The 19938-nt window shown below is 50.1% G+C and overlaps 1 protein-coding gene across 5 annotated transcripts in view; it reads left to right on the forward strand.

Annotated features, from left to right (window-relative positions):
- rps6ka2 (ribosomal protein S6 kinase, polypeptide 2) overlaps positions 1–19938 on the forward strand; it is a 531365-nt gene that overhangs the window by 266039 nt on the left and 245388 nt on the right. The window contains exon 1 of one of the 5 annotated variants that reach the window (XM_072507734.1): positions 4153–4505. The exons of the other annotated variants lie outside the window; for them this stretch is intronic. Coding sequence (XP_072363835.1) covers positions 4407–4505 — 99 coding nt within the window. The 5' untranslated portion in view covers positions 4153–4406. Of the gene's footprint in view, positions 1–4152; positions 4506–19938 lie in introns of those variants that run through there. 5 annotated transcript variants of the gene reach the window in all.

Here is a 19938-nt window from a genome sequence, read left to right on the forward strand (position 1 = left end):
AGGGATGATAATCAAGTATGGGAGACATCTTGTCCTTGTCCAGCAAAGATATGTAAACTGCCTTTACAAAGACTTTCTGCACTGCCTTGGCTCTGAGGCTTAGAAGCCGTTAGCTGGAAACTAGCTTGTCTGCTTCTGTCTGCTTGGTGTTAACAGGTCTGCTTTACTTCTGATGGTCTGGCCAATTATACTTTTGTTCCACTTTGATTTTGCCTTCTGTAAATTTGGCTGTCTGTTCCTATAAAATTCCTTGACACGAGGCATTATCATATGTATACCTCATTGATCTTCCCAATCGTCAAGGTAAATTGTTAACATCAAGTAACAACAAATAAACTATTAACATCTTATTCTTAACTAAAATGCCTTCTAATCTCGTTGTTGGGTGAGATGCATCTCATCTGACCTTTTGAATACTGGCTGCTGCTGTCTCTAGTCAGATTTCTACATGTTGCTGTGCAGGTGGTATCCCATTATGTTTTGTTAAATTGATTTAACCGATGTTGCTCGTCAAATTCATGATAGTGTGCTGAAGCAGTGTATGGCTGATGTCAGGTTGACAATATAAGTGCGCATTAAGCTGAATCTAGAAAGTTCAGTGGGAAAGTGAAAATAAAATAAAAGAATGGGCAGCTAAAATAAAAATGGATTCCATAGAAACAGAAATAGTACAATAAGAGGAATAATAATAATAATCTTTATTGTCACAAGTAGGCTTACATTAACACTGCAATGACGTTACTGTGAAAAGCACCTAGTCGCCACATTCCGGTGCCTGTTCGGGTACACAGAGGGAGAATTCAGAATGTCCAAATTACCTAACAGCACGTCTTTCGGGACTTGTGGGAGGAAACCGGAGCACCCGGAGGAAACCCACGCAGACACAGGGAGAACATGCAGACTCTGCACAGACAGTGACCCAAACCGGGAGTCGAACCTGGGACCCCGGCGCTGTGCAGCATCAGTGCTACCCACTGTGCTACCGTGCTGCCCTTGGGGCCAATTGGGGTATAAAAAGGAGATCTATGCAGGAGACTGAGGAACTAAATCAGTCCTTTGCATCTGTCCAAGAAAGAAGATAGTGCTCAAGTCATAATGAAAGATGAACTGCTAGATTCTCCGTTCCTGAGACTAAGTGTTGACGCCGGGGCAGGATTTGTGGTCTTCCACAAAAGCAAAACTGGCGCTGCACCTGGACCTATTCAGCGACCATTGAGGGGCTAGTACCAGCGCCACATGGAACACAGTTGATTCCATTGGGAAATGGTGCGGGATTCACTGTGTTCATGATTGACACTCGCTGACTTTAAGAAGGATGTGAATGCTTCAGAAAGGATGCAAGGGAGGCATGGTGGATCAGTGGTCAGCACTGCTGCCTCTCGGTGCCGAGGACCCGGGTTCGATCCTGGCCCTGGATCACTGTCTGTGTTTGCACATTCTCCCCATGTCTGTGTGAGTCTCACCCCCCACAATACAAAGATATGTAGGGTAGGTGGGTAGGCCTCACTAAATAGCCCCTTAATAAAAAAACATGAAAAAAAATATAGGAAGGATGCAGAAAAGATTCATGAGAATGGATTGAGGGAGGAGACTCTTCAGTTATATGGATACATTGTAAAAAAAAAACTGGCATTGTCTTTTTTAGAGAAGAGAAGGTTGTGAGGAGATTTGGTTGAAGTATTCAAAATCATGATAGAGTAGATGGGGAGCGAATGTTAGTTAGAAGGGTTGATTATCAAAAGACACTGTTATAGGTGATTAGGGAACAAAGCAATGGTGACAGGAGGATGTTGTATCATGAAGCAAGTGTTTAGGATCTGGAATGCAGTGCCTGTGAGTGTGGTAGGGGCTGAGAGAATTGTGAATTGGACAAGAACCTCCAGAGAAAATCCTGTAGAGCAAGAGGGAAAAATCTGGATAGTGGGACAGAACAAATTGCTGTTGCAGCGAGCAGACATAGACGCGATGGGCCAAGTACAGATTAACTCTGATTAAAGCTCTAAGTTTAGTGTTGTCAACTTCGTATGGAACCAGAGCTCAAACTAAAGTCTAAGGAGGTAGAAAGAGCGGTCGGGCCTGATGTTAGTGTGACTAACTGGGGAACCCTTTCTAGCTATGGGTTCATGTGCAATCAGTGAGCTGTAGGATTGATGCGAATAACAGCTAGGATAATGGGATGTTACACCTATTGATACCAGGTACATAGAGATTATTGATGATAAGAACATATTGGAACAGGAATAGCCCATTTAATCCTTTAACTTGCTCCACCATTCAATAGGGTCATGGCTGATCTTCTATCTTAACCTCCTCTCATTGCATTACCATCAGCCACTGATGCAATTTCAGTGAGTTACCACCAGTTCCTGGTGGAACCCAACCTTAACCAATATAACATTTGTAGTTGGCCGTGATCAGACATCATGTGACCAGTTATCACAAATTCTAGGCCAAAGGTCCAGCTCTGAGAGAATGCAGCATTGATGGATGAGGTGTTAAGCTAAAGCCTTGTCTGCCCTCTTTGGAGGTTAGAACAGGTACTGCCGTGCCTCATTCAAATAAAGGCAGGGAAGTTCTCAACTTCCCAGTCACATCACACAGTGGCACAGTGGTTAGCACTGCTGCATCATTGCTCCAGGGTCCCGGGTTGGATTCCAGCCTTGGGTGACTGTGTGGAGTTTGCACGTTCTCCCTGTGTCTGCGTGGGCATTCTCCGGGTGCTCCGGTTTACTTCCACAGTCCAAAGATGTGCAGGTCTGGGTGGATTGGCGATGATCTATGTGCAGGGATAGGGCAGGGGCGTGGGCCTAGGTAGAGCACGCTTTTGTCGGGTCATAGAACATAGAACATAGAATTTACAGTGCAGAAGGAGGCCATTCAGCCCATCGAGTCTGCACCGGCTCTTGGAAAGAGCACCCTACCCAAGGTCAACACCGCCACCCTATCCCCATAACCCAGTAACCCCACCCACCGCTAAGGGCAATTTTGGACACTAAGGGCAATTTATCATGGCCAATCCACCTAACCTGCACATCTTTGGACTGTGGGAGGAAACCGGAGGAAACCCACGCACACGGGGAGGATGTGCACAGTCCAGGCTCAATGGGCCAAATAGCCTCCTTCCGCACTGTAGGAATTCTATGATCCTGTGATCATCCGGGATCCAACAGTGCTCATGTCTTTGTTGGTTGTGTGGCACTCAAGGTTGTGAACGATGTTATATTGGTGAAAGTGCTTTTGGTGTACAAGTCCTGGCGGTGGAGACTGAAAGCAGTGAGGTGTTCGTTTTATGAATGCTGACAGTGCCCCCCCCGCGCCCCCCGCCCGCCGCAAGGAGCTGGATTAGGTGTTTGCTCCTGTCCACACTCTGAGCTCTCGCTTTGTAACTCTGATAAAGTAATAAAATAAAAGGGTAACCAGGACACCTGGTTTGGAGCAGTGAGGGTGGGTTATTGACTTTTTAGCGTGTAGGCTGGGATTACCGCAAACTGACAAACGAATTTTAAAAAAACTACACTTTTGCACCGAATGATTCTGATCACATTTCATTCCCTCGGTTTTTAATCACAGCAAGTGATTAAAATATTTGAGCACTAACCTCTTCCCTGTTTGATGTGTAATTGCACACTGCGGCGGGGGCACACGGGGGCGGGGGCACACTGCGGCGGGGGTGGGGGGGGCACGGATTACCTTTTACATCTCGCAGTGGGATTGGAATGACTGCAGATCGTGAGTGAGTGAGTGGGGTTTGTGGTGACAAAGTGGAGCGTGCTCCGCTGCTGCAGAGGGGTCCAGCCTAAATCTCAGCCACTGGCAGCCGCATTCGCTGCTCGGAGCCGTGCAGATGGGGGACACACTCCCCTCCCCGGACAGCCCCTTCCCTCACAAGCCTTGACCGCTTGGCCAGAGGGGCGGAGGTCCATCTTGCTGGGCGAGGCTCCCACGCAGCCGGGAGAGATGCCTCTCCCTGGTGCCGGGAGAGCGGGAGAGTGGAGCGTCCCTCACACACAGGCAGAGTGTCGAGAGATAGGGCGGGGTGGGGGAGATGGGAACCGCCAGCGTTTGCTGAGGGACTGACCCGGGGACAGAGGAGGGGGGAGTCTGACCTGTGTGAGGGTGTGTGTGTGGGGGGGTGTCAGAGTGGAGTGGGAGCCGGTGTAGTGCTGAAGACAGCAGCTCCCTCCCTCCCTCAGCGCCGCTCCATGGGGAAGATGCAGTCAATGTGACCCATTGTTGAAAGAGTGCTCACCTCTCCGCAGCCCACTGAGCTGGGATCCTCACCGGCTAGTCCTGCTCTGGAGGGGTACCGGATTGCGGATTAACTGTCCGGGGGTGGGGGGGGGGGGGGCTGGGCAAAGTTCCTCTCGGACCGAACATTCCCTCAAATTGGGAGCAGAAAGGCAGCAATGGACATGAACGTGAAGAAATTCACAGTGCGCCGCTTCTTCTCCGTCTACCTGCGCAAGAAGTCTCGCTCCAAGAGCTCCAGTTTCAGCAAATATGAGGTGAGTGTGAACGGATGCAAAAGAAAATGGCTTTGGCTGTGTGGTAGCGGTGATTTGTGACAGGGGTGAAGTCCCTGCTCTTGGATTCTCTGCTTGGGCTGCGAATAGACTGTGGACAGGCTGGTGGTGAATTAACATCGCTCCGGTTGGCTGCAGATCTGGTTGAATTTGGAAAGCTGGGAACAAACAAGTTACAATAGCACAGGGGGAATAAACTGACCAGAAACCACGCATAGTTGGGTCAGAATTTCATCTTTGGAGCGCTGAATCTCCCTGAGACACCCCTCAGCCTTGGTGGGGGGGGGGGGGGGGGGGGGATGGAGGGGTGTTTGTACCAGCCCCCCATGGTTAACATTAGTATGATTGTTAACCCATCCTGCACTTTGGATTATTGATAAACAAGCTGAAGGCGGGAATCTCCAAGACATGGTTATTAATTGTTGTTTAAAAATAGACCTAGAAATTAGGTCATTGAAGTTTTAAAGAAAATATATATAAAATTGCAACATAGTAACTTTTTTCCCCCCATAAGGTTTTCTCTGGAAGTCTCACTCCAGAGAAAGATGCACCCCACTATTGCCAATCCAGTGACTGGCACAAGTGCAGAAGCGGTGGAGCTGCTGTGAAAGGGAGATTGTGTGACTGCAGTCAGGAGAACCAATGTACAATTGGGTTCAGTGTAGCCAGCGTGTGTAGCAGGTGAACAGAGTGTTGGGTGTGCGGTGACCAGATTGAGTTTGTTCGAAGCGAAAATCCAATCCAATCCAGGTCCGGCCAATTCATTCCATCGCTTCCTTTGTAGATTTGAAATCAAATCTCCAGCAGCCGTCCCTCCTCATGCTATCTCTTCCTCTGCATGACAACAGCTCGCTCATGCTCAAAATCTAAACAAAACCCTTTGTGTGGAGACAGGAAATATCTCTCCCCCCCCCCCTTAACAATATGCCTGCACTGGCAGGATATGTGATATCCGACATGAAGGCAAACCACAATGATGCAGAATCAGGTCACTGGTGTTCCTTTCATCTGCTCCATCAAAACCTTAAATTGTTTCATTTCCCTTCCAATTCACTCCCCTCCTCTCCTGAGAACACAAGCACATGCTGGCATATCACTCCCCGGGCATCAGCAGCTCTCGCCAGTGACTCAATCTTTCTCTGGGCACTAATTGTCAGTCGGATATTCAACTGCAGAAAGCATCTCAACTCAACTTGATCTTGTTCCCAGCTGACTTCCGAATATCTACTCCTTCAGCATGATTCCCGTTGGGAATAACCCTCTTTCCTGCCGATTATGTTTGCTGCTCCCTCCCTGTCACACTCCACAGCCCAGGAGTGCTGAGGCGCATTGCAGTGCCCACACCATCACACTCCAGCAGTAATCATGGAGCACAAAATGTGGGATCTTCCTCATCTCTGTGGTTCAGTTTCACACCAGAACTTTGCTGCCTAAATCTCTCCTTCTCCCCCCTCATTTCCCTCCTTTATAACCTGAACCTAACTTTTTAACCAAACTTTTGTTCACCCCTTCTGATATCTGACTAAATAGCACGGTGTCAACAGTGTGGCTGCTTATGCTCCTGTGAAGGGGTTTTAATATGTTAGGGATGCTATATAAATGCAAGTTATCATTACGATAAACTGAGACACCATGGGAGATTTCTGCACTGTTCATGTATTAACCTGGCAGCAATGTCAACATTTATCTGCAGACCGATCAAAGGAACAGGGTGATTGTGGGCACCATTGTCGAAGTAACATAACAAGGAGTAGATTGGGTGGAAAGTGACAATATGATATTGTGAACAGGTAGTAGAATGGGCAGTTGGCTCACACAATGTATGAATGATGTGGAGATGCCGGCGTTGGACTGGGGTGAGCACAGTACGAAGTCTTACAACACCAGGTTAAAGTCCAACAGGTTTGTTTCGATGTCACTAGCTTTCGGAGCGCTGCTCCTTCCTCAGGTGATTCACCTGAGGAAGGAGCAGCGCTCCGAAAGCTAGTGACATCGAAACAAACCTGTTGGACTTTAACCTGGTGTTGTAAGACTTCGTACAATGTATGAAAGCATTGAAGCTGTAACATTACTTTTTTTTCAATTGTTTTAAATTTAGAGTGCCCAATTATTTTTCTTCCAATTAAGGGGTAGTTTATCGTGGCCAATCCACCTACCCTGCATATCTTTTTGGGTTGTGGGGGTGAGACTCATGCAGGCACGGGGAGAATGTGTAAACTCCACACGGACAGTGACCCAGGGCCTTGATCGAACCCGGGTCCTCGGCACCATGAGGCAGTAGTGCTAACCATTGTGCCATCATGCCGCCCTAAATCTGTAAATTACTAATCATTTGTACTTCATTTATAATGTCAGAATGCACGTGCACAATGCATTTTCAATGCAATAATCAACAAAATAAATGTGCAATATATCAAAAAACCAATTGGGCCTGAATAAATTGCAACTTCTGAGCAGTATAAAGACCTTTGCCCAGAGAATCAGGTGGAGGGACAGTGGATGTTACATTGGGATGGCCGCTTCTGCAAAGGTAGGGGGCTGGATTCTCTGCACCCCAATGCCAAAATTGCGGCCGGCCTGGCGGCAGAGAATCCATTTCCTCGCACGGAATCGGGATCAGCGCCGATTCCCCAATTCTGCGTCCCCGAAAAGCGGCGTATTCTCTGGGGCCATTGATGGAGGCCTGCTCACCATTCTCCACACCCAACCGGCAGAAGTCCTGATGTGGAGATGCCGGCGTTGGACTGGGGTGAGCACAGTGCAAAGTCTTACAACACCAGGTTAAAGTCCAACAGGTCCAACAGGCAGAAGTCCCGACAGCGTGGATCTAATATGGTCCAGCTGGTCAGGATACTTGCGTGGCGGCCGCGGACGCTCTGATCGTGGCGGGCTGATCAGAGGGCAGGGGGGGAGGGGGGGGAGCTTATACTCGGCCGGGTAATGTTTGTGAGGGCGGTCAGGATGTGGCGCACGGCCGATTGGTGGGTTTATTTTCAGGGTCCAGCTCCAAAAGCTGCTAGATCTACACCGAGTCCCTGCCAGACCCCTGCAGGGTTAGGAATTTGTGGCCCTTTCATGCTAGTTTTTCTGGCGTGAAGCTCCACGGTTTTGACGCCGGCATGGGGACATAGTCCCAATAACGGAGAATCCAGCCCACGCTGTTTGAGCCCACTGAAATCTTTCCTCAATTTCAATCAGTTTCAGTGCCTGAGAGCCAATTTGGAGGGGTGTTTGAAAACGCTGGTGATAGTGCTTGCAGCAAGGCCTCGAAGGATAAGTGAACATTTTTTTCACATCTTCAATGCAGCATTGGGGCTGGAGGCCTTCTGGCTGATGTCATGCATTTGCCATTCCTGATTGTACAGGAGCATTGCCAACAGTGCTTTATCCCATAATTTGAGGGATGTAGGTGGATTCAAATATCCTGAATGGAAATGATGACAGATGGCAGCTTTTTAGCCTGTCAGGATGCAGTCGTGAATTGACTGATGCAGTGTAAGCAATCAATCGTTAGTTAGTGGAGCCTTATTGATTATTCACTGAAGCATCCAGCCTTTAGCTTTACTCATGTAAATGCAACCTATACTTGGGGGAATGGGGGAGGGAGGGGCTGCAAAGCTCTGTGCGTTAGAAGAGTAATGTTGCAAAGAATATAAACAAATATGGATGACACTGGCAAAGCCAACGTTTATTAACTTCCCTTGATTGCCCTTGAGAAGGGAAGGTAATAGTGAGTCAACTTGGGCGGCACGGTAGCACAGTGATTAGCACAGTTGCTTCACAGCTCCAGGGTCCCAGGTTCGATTCCCGACTTGGGTCACTGTCTGAGCGGAGTCTGCACGTTCTCCCCGTGTCTGCGTGGGTTTCCTCCGGGTGCTCCGGTTTCCTCCCACAGTCCAAAGATGTGCAGGTTAGGTAGATTGGTGATGATAAATTGCCCTTCGTGTCCCAAAAAGGTTAGGTGGGGTTACGGGTGTAGGGCGGATGGGTGGACTGAAGTGGGGTGCTCTTTCCTAAGAGCTGGTGCAGACTCAATGGGCCAAATGGCCTCCTTCTGCACTGTGAATTCTATGAAAAACTTCCTGAACTGCTACGGTGCCTCTGGTGAAGGTACTCCTACACTGCTGTTACAGACCCAGCATTCTGACTCACTGACAATGAAGGATTACTGCAGTGTATCTCGTAGGCGGTACGCACACCAACTGTGGTGTACAGGTGGATAGAGGGAACGAATGTTTAAAATGGTGGATGGGGTGCCAATCAAGTGGGCTGCTTTGTCTTAGATGGTGCTGAGCTCCATGAATGTTGTTGACGCTGCACTCATCCAGGCAAGAGGATTCCATCACACTCCTGAATTGTGCCTTGTAGATGGTTTGGGGAAACCGAAGATGAGTCACTCACTGCAGAATTCCCAGTGTCTGACCTGCTCTTGTATCCACAGTATTTATGTGGATTCGCCCTCTCCAATACCCATGCACAACGACAAGTGCATGTGCTTTATGCAAGATACATTGCAGAAACTCACCAATGCTTCTTCCAAACCAGTGACCCCCAACTGTCTAGAAAGATAAGGCCGGCAGACGCATGGAAACACCAGCATCCGCATATTCCCTTCCAAGCCACTCACCATCCTGACTTGGAACTATATTGCTGTTCCTTCATTTATGCTGGATCAAAATTCTGGAACTCCCTTCCCAATAGCACTTTGAGTTACCCTTCAAGAAGCAGTGTGGGTGGAATGAGCTGGATCTTAGAACTTCTCTATAGTACAGATTGCAGAGCTCGGCGATTCAAGGCTGAGTTCCACCATTTGGTGTATGTGATTGTAATGTCGTAAGTTTATATTAGCATTGTCTAGTATAAAGATGAACCGAGGCATTTATAATGGAAAACGTGAACACAAAATTATGACTAAATCATGTCAAGAAGAAGTGAGGATTTACAGATGGGAAGTGCAGACAGATGTAAGTTCATATTGATTGATGTAGTTCACCTGGAAGCACTCTCACCACTAACTGAAAACATGATAGGCTTAACCACCAATGGAACTTGAACACACATCCAGGCTGACATTTCAGTAGCGAATGTCTGGTCTTATAGATGAAACGTCAAGCTGAAGTCCTATCTGTTCAGGGGCAAGTAAGAAATAAAACACATAGCACCATTTGAAGAAAAACTGAGAATTGTCTTGGTGTCCTGGCCAACATTCCTCTCTTACTGGTCACAACAACAAATCATCTGCTCATTCATTCATTGCTGTTCATGGGATCTGTTTTATACAAATTTGGCTCTCACATGTTTCACTATAACAACTGTATTTAATTGTACGTAAATCATTGTTTGTAAAACACTGAGAACATAATGAGGTGATACAAGCTTTTTTTTAGATGTTATTTTAGTTGTACTCTGAATGCCATGGACAGACAAACCTGCAGGTAATTTGTTAAACAGCCACAGCAGGGCCTACTCCAACAACAATCAGCTTCCTACCCTGCTGCCAGCTCCTGTGTTGTGAGCAGGTCTGTTTTGTTAAAACTCTGCCCAGTATTCCGTGAGATCTGACCAAGGTCGTGTACAAGGACAAGATAGTATGCCTCGTCTTCCTACGACTGCATCCCAAAACCCTATTTGCTCCATTTGGGTCCTTGCCAGTTGAATGGGTTATCTGCTCACTGATTCTGTGAACTGATAATAATAATCTTTAGTAGTGTCACAAGTGGGCTTACATTAACACTGCAATGAAGCTACTGTGAAAATTCCCTCGTTGCCACACGCTCCACCGAGAGGGGCTTTTCTGTCCAAAGGACTGGGTCACCGGCCGACACGCCAGCTGGGGGGGGGTTCCGTTCAGGACGTCAACATGGCATTCGGGTACACGGAGGGAGAATTCCGAATTCCAATGTGCTGTTAGGTCCAACCCACCTAACAGCACATCTTTTGGGACTTGTGGGATAAACCGGAACATCCGGAGTAAACCCACTCAGACACGGGGAGAATGTGCAGACTCCGCACAGACCCAAGCCGGGAATCATACCTGGGTCTCTAGCGCCGTGAAGCAACAGTGCTTACCACAGTGCTACTGTGCCGCCCTTCCAGGAGATCAAGATGCTGCTACCTCTATCCCATTGGTAGCAGTCATACAAATGAGAATATATGGAAGCTAAGACTTTTCTTATGCCACCGCTTTCCTTTCATTTCAAGCCACATTTCAAGCCACAATCTTAAACACACTGGGCTGGATTCTCCGTCGGCGGGATCCTTCGCTTCGCCGGCAGCGCACTCACACCCGTGGATTTCCCAACAGCGTGGGGGTGCCCACAATGGGAAACCCCATTGGCCAGCTGCCGGGACGGAGAACCCCACTGTCGGAGAGGGCGCGCCGTACCAGAAAACAGGTGCAGCAGGACGGAGAATCCCGCCCACTTTCTATCTCCTTCATATGTATAATATAGGTCCCCTCCAGGCCACTTACTATCCTGACTTGAAACTATGTGACTTCCTTCACTGACATGGAGTCAAAATCCTGGATCTCTCCCTGACAGCACTGTGGGTGTACCTACACCACATGGACTGCAGCGGTTCAAGAAGGCAGCTCACCACCACCTTCTCCAGGGCAATTCATGATGAGAAATAAATGCTGGCCTCACCAGTGATGCTCACATCCCATTAATAAAGGAAAATAAAAACATCTGGTCTAATTCCATGTTATTCATGATGTTAGTGATAAGGTTCCATTTTAAATAATTTCCAGTTGGTCAGAGAAGTATGATATATGCAGTGCATATTACAAGAGGTTACAACCTTGAAGTTAGAAGAGGAAGGCTGAAAAGATAGTATAGATGTAACTATTTTACACAGGAGGCATGATTGTATGCCACATTTGGCAATGGGTGTTGAAGCTATCAACATGTTCAAAAAAAAGTTGGATATGCACAGGAGAAAAATATTGCTAGATAGTTCTATCTATTTTTCGGAGGCAGTTTACTCCCATAATTCTGAACAATATCAGGCATGGAGTCTGAAACATCTGATCAGAGCCCCTTATTAAAGTACCCTGCACTACACCTTGTTGATATTTTGGTTGCACATATGCAAATTGAAATAAGAATGTTCACATTGGACTTCTGTTCTGATTGCTAGGAATTTCATTAAATTGCCTTAATACTGTACAGTTAGGATGGTTGTAGCTACAGGAAGAGGAAAGTCCACCCTTCAGTCTGGGCTGGAATTAAATCCAGCTTCTAGAGCTGGAATTACTGTAACCATTACACTACCCAGTTCCCCTCTCCAACAGGTTATTACAAATATAATTGTACACAACTTTTCCATTATGCATAGAAGACTTTGCACCTAATCACATTTCTGAGAACCATCCCAAATAATTTCCTGTGGAATAACCTCATTCCATAGAATCCATACTCTCAGAGGGAGGCCATTCGGCCCATTGAGTCTGCACTGATCTTCCCAAAGAGCACTCTACCTAGGCCCCGTCCTCCCCCGCCCTATCCCCATAACCCCACGCACTGATCATGGCCAATCCACCTAACCTGCACATCTTTGGACACTAAGGGGCAATTTAGCACAGCCATTCCATCTAACATGCATATCTTTGGATTGTGGGAAGAAACTGAAGCACCCGGACAAAACCCATGTAGATAGTCGCCCAAGGCCAGAATCGAACACGGGTTCCTGGCACTGTGAGGCAGCAGTGCTAACCTTTGTGCCATCGAGCTGCTCTAGTTGAGGGGGGAAGATTTGACAGAGCCTCTTCAAAGAATCCTCTGCCCTTCAAATAGAACAATCATAGAATCACAGAATTTACAGTGCAGAAGGAGGCCATTCAGCCCATCGAGTCTGCCAGACCCTTGGAAAGAGCACCCTACCCAAGTCCACGCCGCCACCCTATCCCCATAACCCTGTAACCCCGCATAACCTTTCAGACACTAAGGGCAATTTAGCATGGCCAATCCACCTAACCTGCATTTCTTTGGACAATGAACAGTTAAACGCCACTTCAGCCACACAGACTTCATTAGTTCAATGTTTCACCTGAGGACAACACCATTGACAACTCCCTTAAAAACTGCAATCGACTGCCAGCATAGATTTATATTCAAATTCCAGCCTGAGGCTTCAATGCATAGTCTTGCGACCAAGAAGCTGGACCAAGCAGACACCAGTAACATCAATATCTTGGATTAGGAAAGAATGAATCATGTATAAGGTTCAATTCCATAACAGATGACACAACTATTAATATTTGTTATAATGATTGATATTGGAAACTTATAAATGATTTACGAACCAAAGTAATTTAATGTGACATTTAATTCTTGTGGGTCATCTGATGGTAATATCTTGTGTTAAAACCCGGGAACAGAAACCATTTCATGCCTTAGAAAAAAATCATTAGTACTGTAGCAGTAGACCGGGACACACACGCATACTAAAAATAACTCCTGAGACCCGGCAGATGATAAAACTTGGACTTTCATTCAGCTGATTGTCTTTTAAGGGGAAATTACTGTGACAAATGCCCCACGACACGGTGGCACAGTGGTTAGCACTGATGCCTCACAGTGCCAGGGTCCCAGGTTCGATTCTGTCCTTGGGTGACTGTCTGTGTAGAGTTTGCACATTCTCCCCGTGTCTGCGTGGGTTTCCTTCGGGTGCTCCGGTTTCCTCCCGCAATCCTAAAATGTACAGGTTAGTTGGATTGGCCATGGTAAATTACCCATTCGTGTACGAAGATGTGCAGGTTAGGTGGGGTTATAGGGATAAGGCGGCGGAGTAGGCCTAGGTAGGATGCCCTCGGAAGGGTCAGAGCAAACTTGATGGGCCGAATGGCCTCCTTCTGCACTGGAGGGATTCTACAGATTTTGAAATGAGGCAGAGGATTAATGTACAGCGGAATTAAGACTGATGAGAAATCTAGGCAAAGACCAGAATGTGGAAGAATTTCCAGCTGAATTTTGTTTCAGAAATAACAGCGGAAAATGCAGGTCTTAATCGGCATGTCTGGCAGTGTAAGTGGAGAGAGAAACAGAGTTTGTTTTGCAGGTTTCTGACCTTTTCATCAGAAGAGCTCTGAGGAAAGGTCACGGACCTGCAATGTTAACTCTGCTACTCTGTCCTTGGATGCTGCAGGACTTACTGAGTATTTGTGGCAATTTCTGGTCTTTTTATTTCAGATTTCCAGCATCTGCAGTATTTTGCTTTTGATTTGTTTGAATTATTTGCATTAATGAGTCATGAGTTTCAGAAGGACTGAGACTTATCCTGCCCTTTACAAGCTGACTAATTGCATATTAGTGACCTTAACAAAGATTGCTATTATCTCAGCTGCATCGAAGAAATTTAGCAGAGTAGATCAGTACAATGTGCATTTGAACTGCTGAGAATTGAAATGAGATAACGGGTGAGATTCTCCAGTTTCCTGCTGCGTGTTTCTAGGCGGCACACCGTTTGCTGGCGGTGGGATTCTCTCTTCCCGCTGCTTGTCAATTGGATTTTCCACTGAAGCCATCCCATTCCGCCGGGAAACCCACCGGTGGGGGCACACTGCCAGCGGCAAATGAAAACCCCAATGATGCACTATCAATTATGACGAGACGAGAGTAGAATGTAATCAAGGCTTTATTACACAGAGATGTGTGACCTCCTACAGCAGCTTACGAAATGGCTGCTGTTCGGAGAGCAAACATACTTATACTCCGCCTCCTGGGCGGAGCCAGCAGGCAGGGATCTACCCCCGTACCTGTAGTACAGGGGCCTTACCGTAATACCCATATATACAATATAATACAACAGTGGTGATGACCACATTCACCCCCTGTTGAAAATGAGTCCAGCGGGGGTGGTGGAAAACTATATACATACAGATTGGTTTTAAAATTACAGAGAAGGTTACAAATTTAGACGATTGGGCGCCTTGATCTGTTGTTGAGAGCACCGCAGTGCTGGTGGCAACTCAGGCATCGGCTTGGTCTTCGGTGACTCCATGAGCGTGTCGAAATCCCCTTCATCCCCGGGTGGGAACAAGGGGAGGATGGATTGTCCTGGAGCGGGGGCTGTGGTGGGGTGCGCCGGGTGAGGGGAGGGTGGCGCCGGGGCAGGGGGGGGGGGGGTGCGGGGACCCAGCTCGTTCCATATCCCTGAGGGAGACTGTGTCTTGGCAGCCATTGGGGTACGCTATGTAGGCGTGGTGCGGGTTCGCATGGAGTAGCTGTACTCTCTCAACCAACGGGTCCGCCTTGTGAAGCCGCACGTGCTTGCAGAAGAGAATGGGTCCTGGAGCTGCCAGCCACGTTGGGAGCGAAACCCCGGAGGTGGACTTCCTGGGGAAGGCAAAGAGACGTTCATGGGGGGTTTCGTTGGTCACGGTGCACAGGAGCGACCGAATGGAGTGAAGTGCGTCGGGGAGGACCTCCTGCCAGCGGGAGGCCAGGAGATTTCTGGACCATAGGGCCAGCTGGATGGCCCTCCAAACCGTCCCATTCTCCCGCTCCATTGACCGTTTCCACCTGGGTTGTAGCTGGTCGTCCTGCTCAAGGCAATGCCCCTGCTGAGCAGGTACTGGCGCAGCTCATCACTCATAAATGAGGATCCCTGGTCGCTGTGGACGTAGGCGAGGAAACCGAACAGAGCGAAGACAGTGTTGAGGGCTTTGATGACGATAGCAGATGTATGTCGGGGCATGGGATGGCGAAGGGGAATCGGGAATACTCGTCGACCACATTAAGAAAGTACGTGTTGCGGTCGGTGGAGGAGAGGGGCCCTTCGAAGTCCACGATGAGGCGTTCAAAGGGGCAGGAGGCCTTCACCAGGCACGCACGGTCTGGCCGGTAGAAGTGCGGTTTACACTCCGCGCAGACCTGGCAGTCTCTAGTGATAGCCCTGATTTCCTCGATGGAGTAGGGCGGATTGCGGGCCTTAATGAAGTGGTAAAAGCGGGTGACTCCCGCGTGACAGAGGTCGTCGTGCAGGGTCCGGAGTCGGTCCACTTGTGCGCTGGCACATGCACCTCGGGACAGGGCATCGGGGGGCTTGTTGAGCTTACCGAGGCGATACAAAATCTCGTAATTGTAGGTGGAGAGGTCGATCCTCCACCTCAAGATTTTATCATTTTTGATCTTACCCCGCTGTGTGTTGTTAAACATGAAGGCAACCGACCGTTGGTCAGTGAGGAGAGTGAATCTCCTGCCGGCCAGGTAACGCCTCCAATGTCGCACAGCTTCAATGATCGCTTGGGCCTCCTTTTCGACGGAGGAGTGCCGAATTTCGGAGGCATGGAGGGTGCGGGAAAAGAATGCCACGGGCCTGCCTGCCTGGTTGAGGGCGGCGGTCAGACGACGTCTGATGCATCGCTCTCGACTTGGAAGGGGAGCGTCTCGTCGACCGTGTGCATCGCGGCCTTGGCGATGTCGGCCTTGATACGGTTGAAGGCCTAATGAACCTCGGCCGTCAGTGGGAAAGCGGTGGATTAAATGAGTGGGCGTGGCCTTGTCTGCATAGTTTGGGACCCACTGGGGGTAGTATGAGAAGAACCCCAGGCATCGTTTGAGGGCCTTGGGCAGTGGGGGAGGGGGAGATCCATGAGGGGGCGCATGCGATCGGGGTCGGGCCCTAGAAATCCATTCGGAACCACATAGCCGAGGATGGCTAATCGGTTCGTGCTGAGGAGTGCGGCGGTGTGGAGAAATTTGGAAAGGTTAGCGTCGTGGTCCTGCTGGTCGTGGCCGCAGATGGTGACGTTATCCAGGTACGGGAAAGTGGCCCGCAGCCTGTACCGGTCAACCATTCGGTCCATCTCCCGTTGGAAGACCGAGACCCCGTTGGTGACGCCGAAGGGAACCCTAAGGAAATGGTAAAGGCGGCCGTCTGCTTCAAACGCAGTGTATGGGCGGTCCGCCTTACGAATGGGGAGCTGGTGGTAGGCAGATTTCAGGTCCACTGTCGAGAAGACCCGGTACTGTGCAATCTGATTGATCATATCAGATATGCGTGGGAGGGGGTACGCGTCGAGCTGCGTGTACCGATTGATGGTCTGACTGTAGTCAATGGCCATCCTATTTTTCTCCCCGGTTTTCACCACTACCACTTGCGCACTACAGGGGCTGTTACTGGCCTCGATGATACCTTCCCGCAGCAGCCGCTGGACCTCAGACCTGATGAAGGTCTTGTCCTGGGTGCTGTACCGTCTGCTCCTGGTGGCGATGGGTTTGCAATCCGGGGTGAGGTTTGCAAACAGGGAAGTCGGGTCGACCTTAAGGGTCGCGAGGCTGCAAACAGTAAGGGGTGGTAGGGGCCCACCAAATTTCAGGGTTAGGCCTAGAGGTTGCACTGGAAGTCCAGGCCGAGTAGCAAGGCAGCGCAGAGGTTGGGGAGGACGTAGAGCCGGAAGCCGCTGAACTCTACGCCCGGGACGGTGAGGGTGGCGATGCAGTAGCCCCGGATCGCCACCGAGTGGGATCCGGAGGCCAGGGAGATTCTTTGGTTAGTGGGATGTACCGCGAGGGAGCAGCGCCTTACCATATTGGGGTGGATGAAGCTCTGTGCTCCCGGAGTCTAGAAGGCATGATATCTCGTGCCCGTCGACCTTTGTCGAAGCGGTCACGAGGTTGTGCGGTCGAGACTGGCCGATCGTGACCGAGGCGAGACGTGGCTGGTCGTCGGCGGTGGCAGGCGATGAGTGGCCCGATGAGGTGCCCGACAGGTCCTGAGGCGGGTAAGATGGTGGCGCCCACGGGCCGCAGGTATCCTGGGGCAGGCAAGATGGTGGCAACCTCTGGCCGCATGTGTCCTGGGGCAGGCAAGATGGCGGTGCCCATTGGTTCTGAGGCAAGCAAGATGGCGGCGCCCACGGGCCACACGTGGTCTGAGGAGCAGAAGATGGCGGCGCCCACTGGCCGCACGTGGGGGATGCCGGGACAATAGCGGCGATTGAGCGTGCCTGGCACACTGCAGCAAAATGTCCCTTCTTGTCACAGGCCTCGGAGAGTGCGCTCCGCACCAGGCTGCACCGCCGGGGGTGTTTTGTCTGTCCGCAGAAGTAGCACTTGGGCCCCCCGGGGTTGCTTGGCTGCCGCGCGGCGCAGGCCTGGGGTTGGCTGAGGGTGGTCGCTGATGGGGTCCACGATGGGGTGGCCACTGGCAGGGTCCACGATGCACGGGGGGGTGGGCCGTGCGGTCGGGGGCATAAACCTGTACGTTGCATGAGGCGACCGTGAGCGAGAGCGCTAGTTTCTTGGTCGCCGTGAGGTCAAGCGTGGCCCCTTCTAAGAGGCGCTGGTGGATGTAGTTAGACCCTATGCCCGTAACGAACGCGTCTCTCATTAGCAGGTTCGAATGTTCAGTGGCCGAAATGGCCTGGCAGTCACAGTCTCTCACCAGGACGAGCAGGGCACGCCAGAAATCTTCCACAGACTCACCGAAAATTTGGTGCCGTGTGGGTAGGAGGTGCCTGGCGTAGATCTTGTTGGTCTGCTGCCATGGCCTCTGCGTAGGTAGGCGATTCCTGGACGAGGGGATATACGTTGGAGCTCAGCCGCGTGTACACAATCTGGAGATTCTGTGCTTCTGAGATTGGGTCAGGCGCAGACCCGATGTATGCTTCAAAGCAAGCTAGCCAATGTTGGAAGTCCTTTTTGGCGTTGTCTGCTTGAGGATGCAGCTGCAGGCGATCCGGCTTGATGTGGAGATCCATGTCTGAAAAATCTCTGTGTAATAAATTGATGCAATTTACGACGAGACGAGAGTAGAATGTAATCGAGGCTTTATTACACAGAGATGTGTGGCCTCCTACAGCAGCTTAGGAAATGGCTGCAGTTCGGAGAGCACACACATTTATACTCCGCCTCCTGGGTGGAGCCAGCAGGCAGGGATCTACCCCCGTACCTGTAGTACAGGGGCCTTACCGTAATACCCATATACACAATATAATACAACAGTGGTGACTACCACACCCAACAGCAGGCGAATTCCGGCCAATGTTTATTTTTACCATTGTTGTACCTTACAGCTAAATAATCGCTCTGTTTGTGGTATGCAATGATATTGAAATTATATTTAGAGAGATTTACCTGGTTTGTAAATGCAAATTTTTTTCACCACAGATTTATGATTTCACTGCAGTACTGTGTGTACAACATCACAGCACAGGAAATCCAGGAGAATTCCTACTCTCATTTCAACGTTATTCTTCCCTCTGGACTGTCAGTGGACCAGCCTCTGTCCCATTGCCTGCACTTACTAAGCACTGAAATGTATTTTGTTTTCTGTGTCTTTGTGTATTTCTGCGGCTATGACTCAGCTTTCATTCTCACTCCAGAGTGTCATAATATACACCAGTATATTATGGTGCAGACACCCACACACACACTGATGGACATGCAGTGGGACCAATCAGGATACACAACACCGCAGCCAATCACCAGTGAGAGCACGCACTATAAAGACAGGGGACAGGAGAGTTCCCGCTCATTCTAATAGCAGTCAGCTTGGAGCACAGAGCTCACAGCCTGCAACACAGACATTCACCATGTGCTGAGTGCATCACCTGGTTAGGACTAGGCAAGGATCAACAGTTAAAGCTGGTATTGCATTTACCCACAGTTCAAGTATGTTAATATAGTTAACCTTATAATAAAATAGAGTTGCACCACTTCCCGTGTTGGTGACCTGGGGCGAGATTCTCCGACCCCCCGCCGGGTCGGAGAATCGCCGGGGGCTGTCGTGAATCCCGCCCCCGCCGGTTGCCGAAGTCTCCGGCACCGGATATTCGGCGGGGGCGGGAATCGCGCCGCGCCGGTTGGCAGGCCCTCCCGCGCGTTTCTCCGGCCCGGATGGGCCGAAGTCCCGCCGCTAAAATGCCTGTCCCGCCGGCGTAGATTAAACCACCTACCTTACCGGCGGGACAAGGCGGCGGGGGCGGGCTCCGGGGTCCTGGGGGGGGCGCGGGGCGATCTGGCCCCGGGTGGTGCCCCCACGGTGGCCTGGCCCGCGATCGGGGCCCACCGATCCGCGGGCGGGCCTGTGCCGTGGGGGCACTCTTTCCCTTCCGCCTCCGCCACGGTCTCCACCATGGTGGAGGCAGAAGAGACTCCCTCCAATGCGCATGCGCGGGAATGCCGTCAGCGGCTGCTGATGCTCCGCGCATGCGCCGCCCGGAGATGTCATTTCCGCGCCAGCTGGCGGGGCACCAAAGGTCTTTTCCGCCAGCTGGTGGGGCGAAAATTTGTCCGGCGCGGGCCTAGCCCCTTAAGGTTGGGGCTCGGCCCCCAAAGATGTGGAGCATTCCGCCCATTTGGGACGGCGCGATGCCCGACTGATTTGCACCGTTTTGGGCGCCAGTCGGTGGACATCGCGCCGTTTCCGGAGAATTTCGCCCCTGTTTGTGATCCAGAACACCCAACAC

The sequence above is a fragment of the Scyliorhinus torazame genome, chromosome 1 (assembly GCF_047496885.1).
Source record: "Scyliorhinus torazame isolate Kashiwa2021f chromosome 1, sScyTor2.1, whole genome shotgun sequence".
In the NCBI taxonomy this organism is placed as follows: Eukaryota; Metazoa; Chordata; class Chondrichthyes; order Carcharhiniformes; family Scyliorhinidae; genus Scyliorhinus; species Scyliorhinus torazame.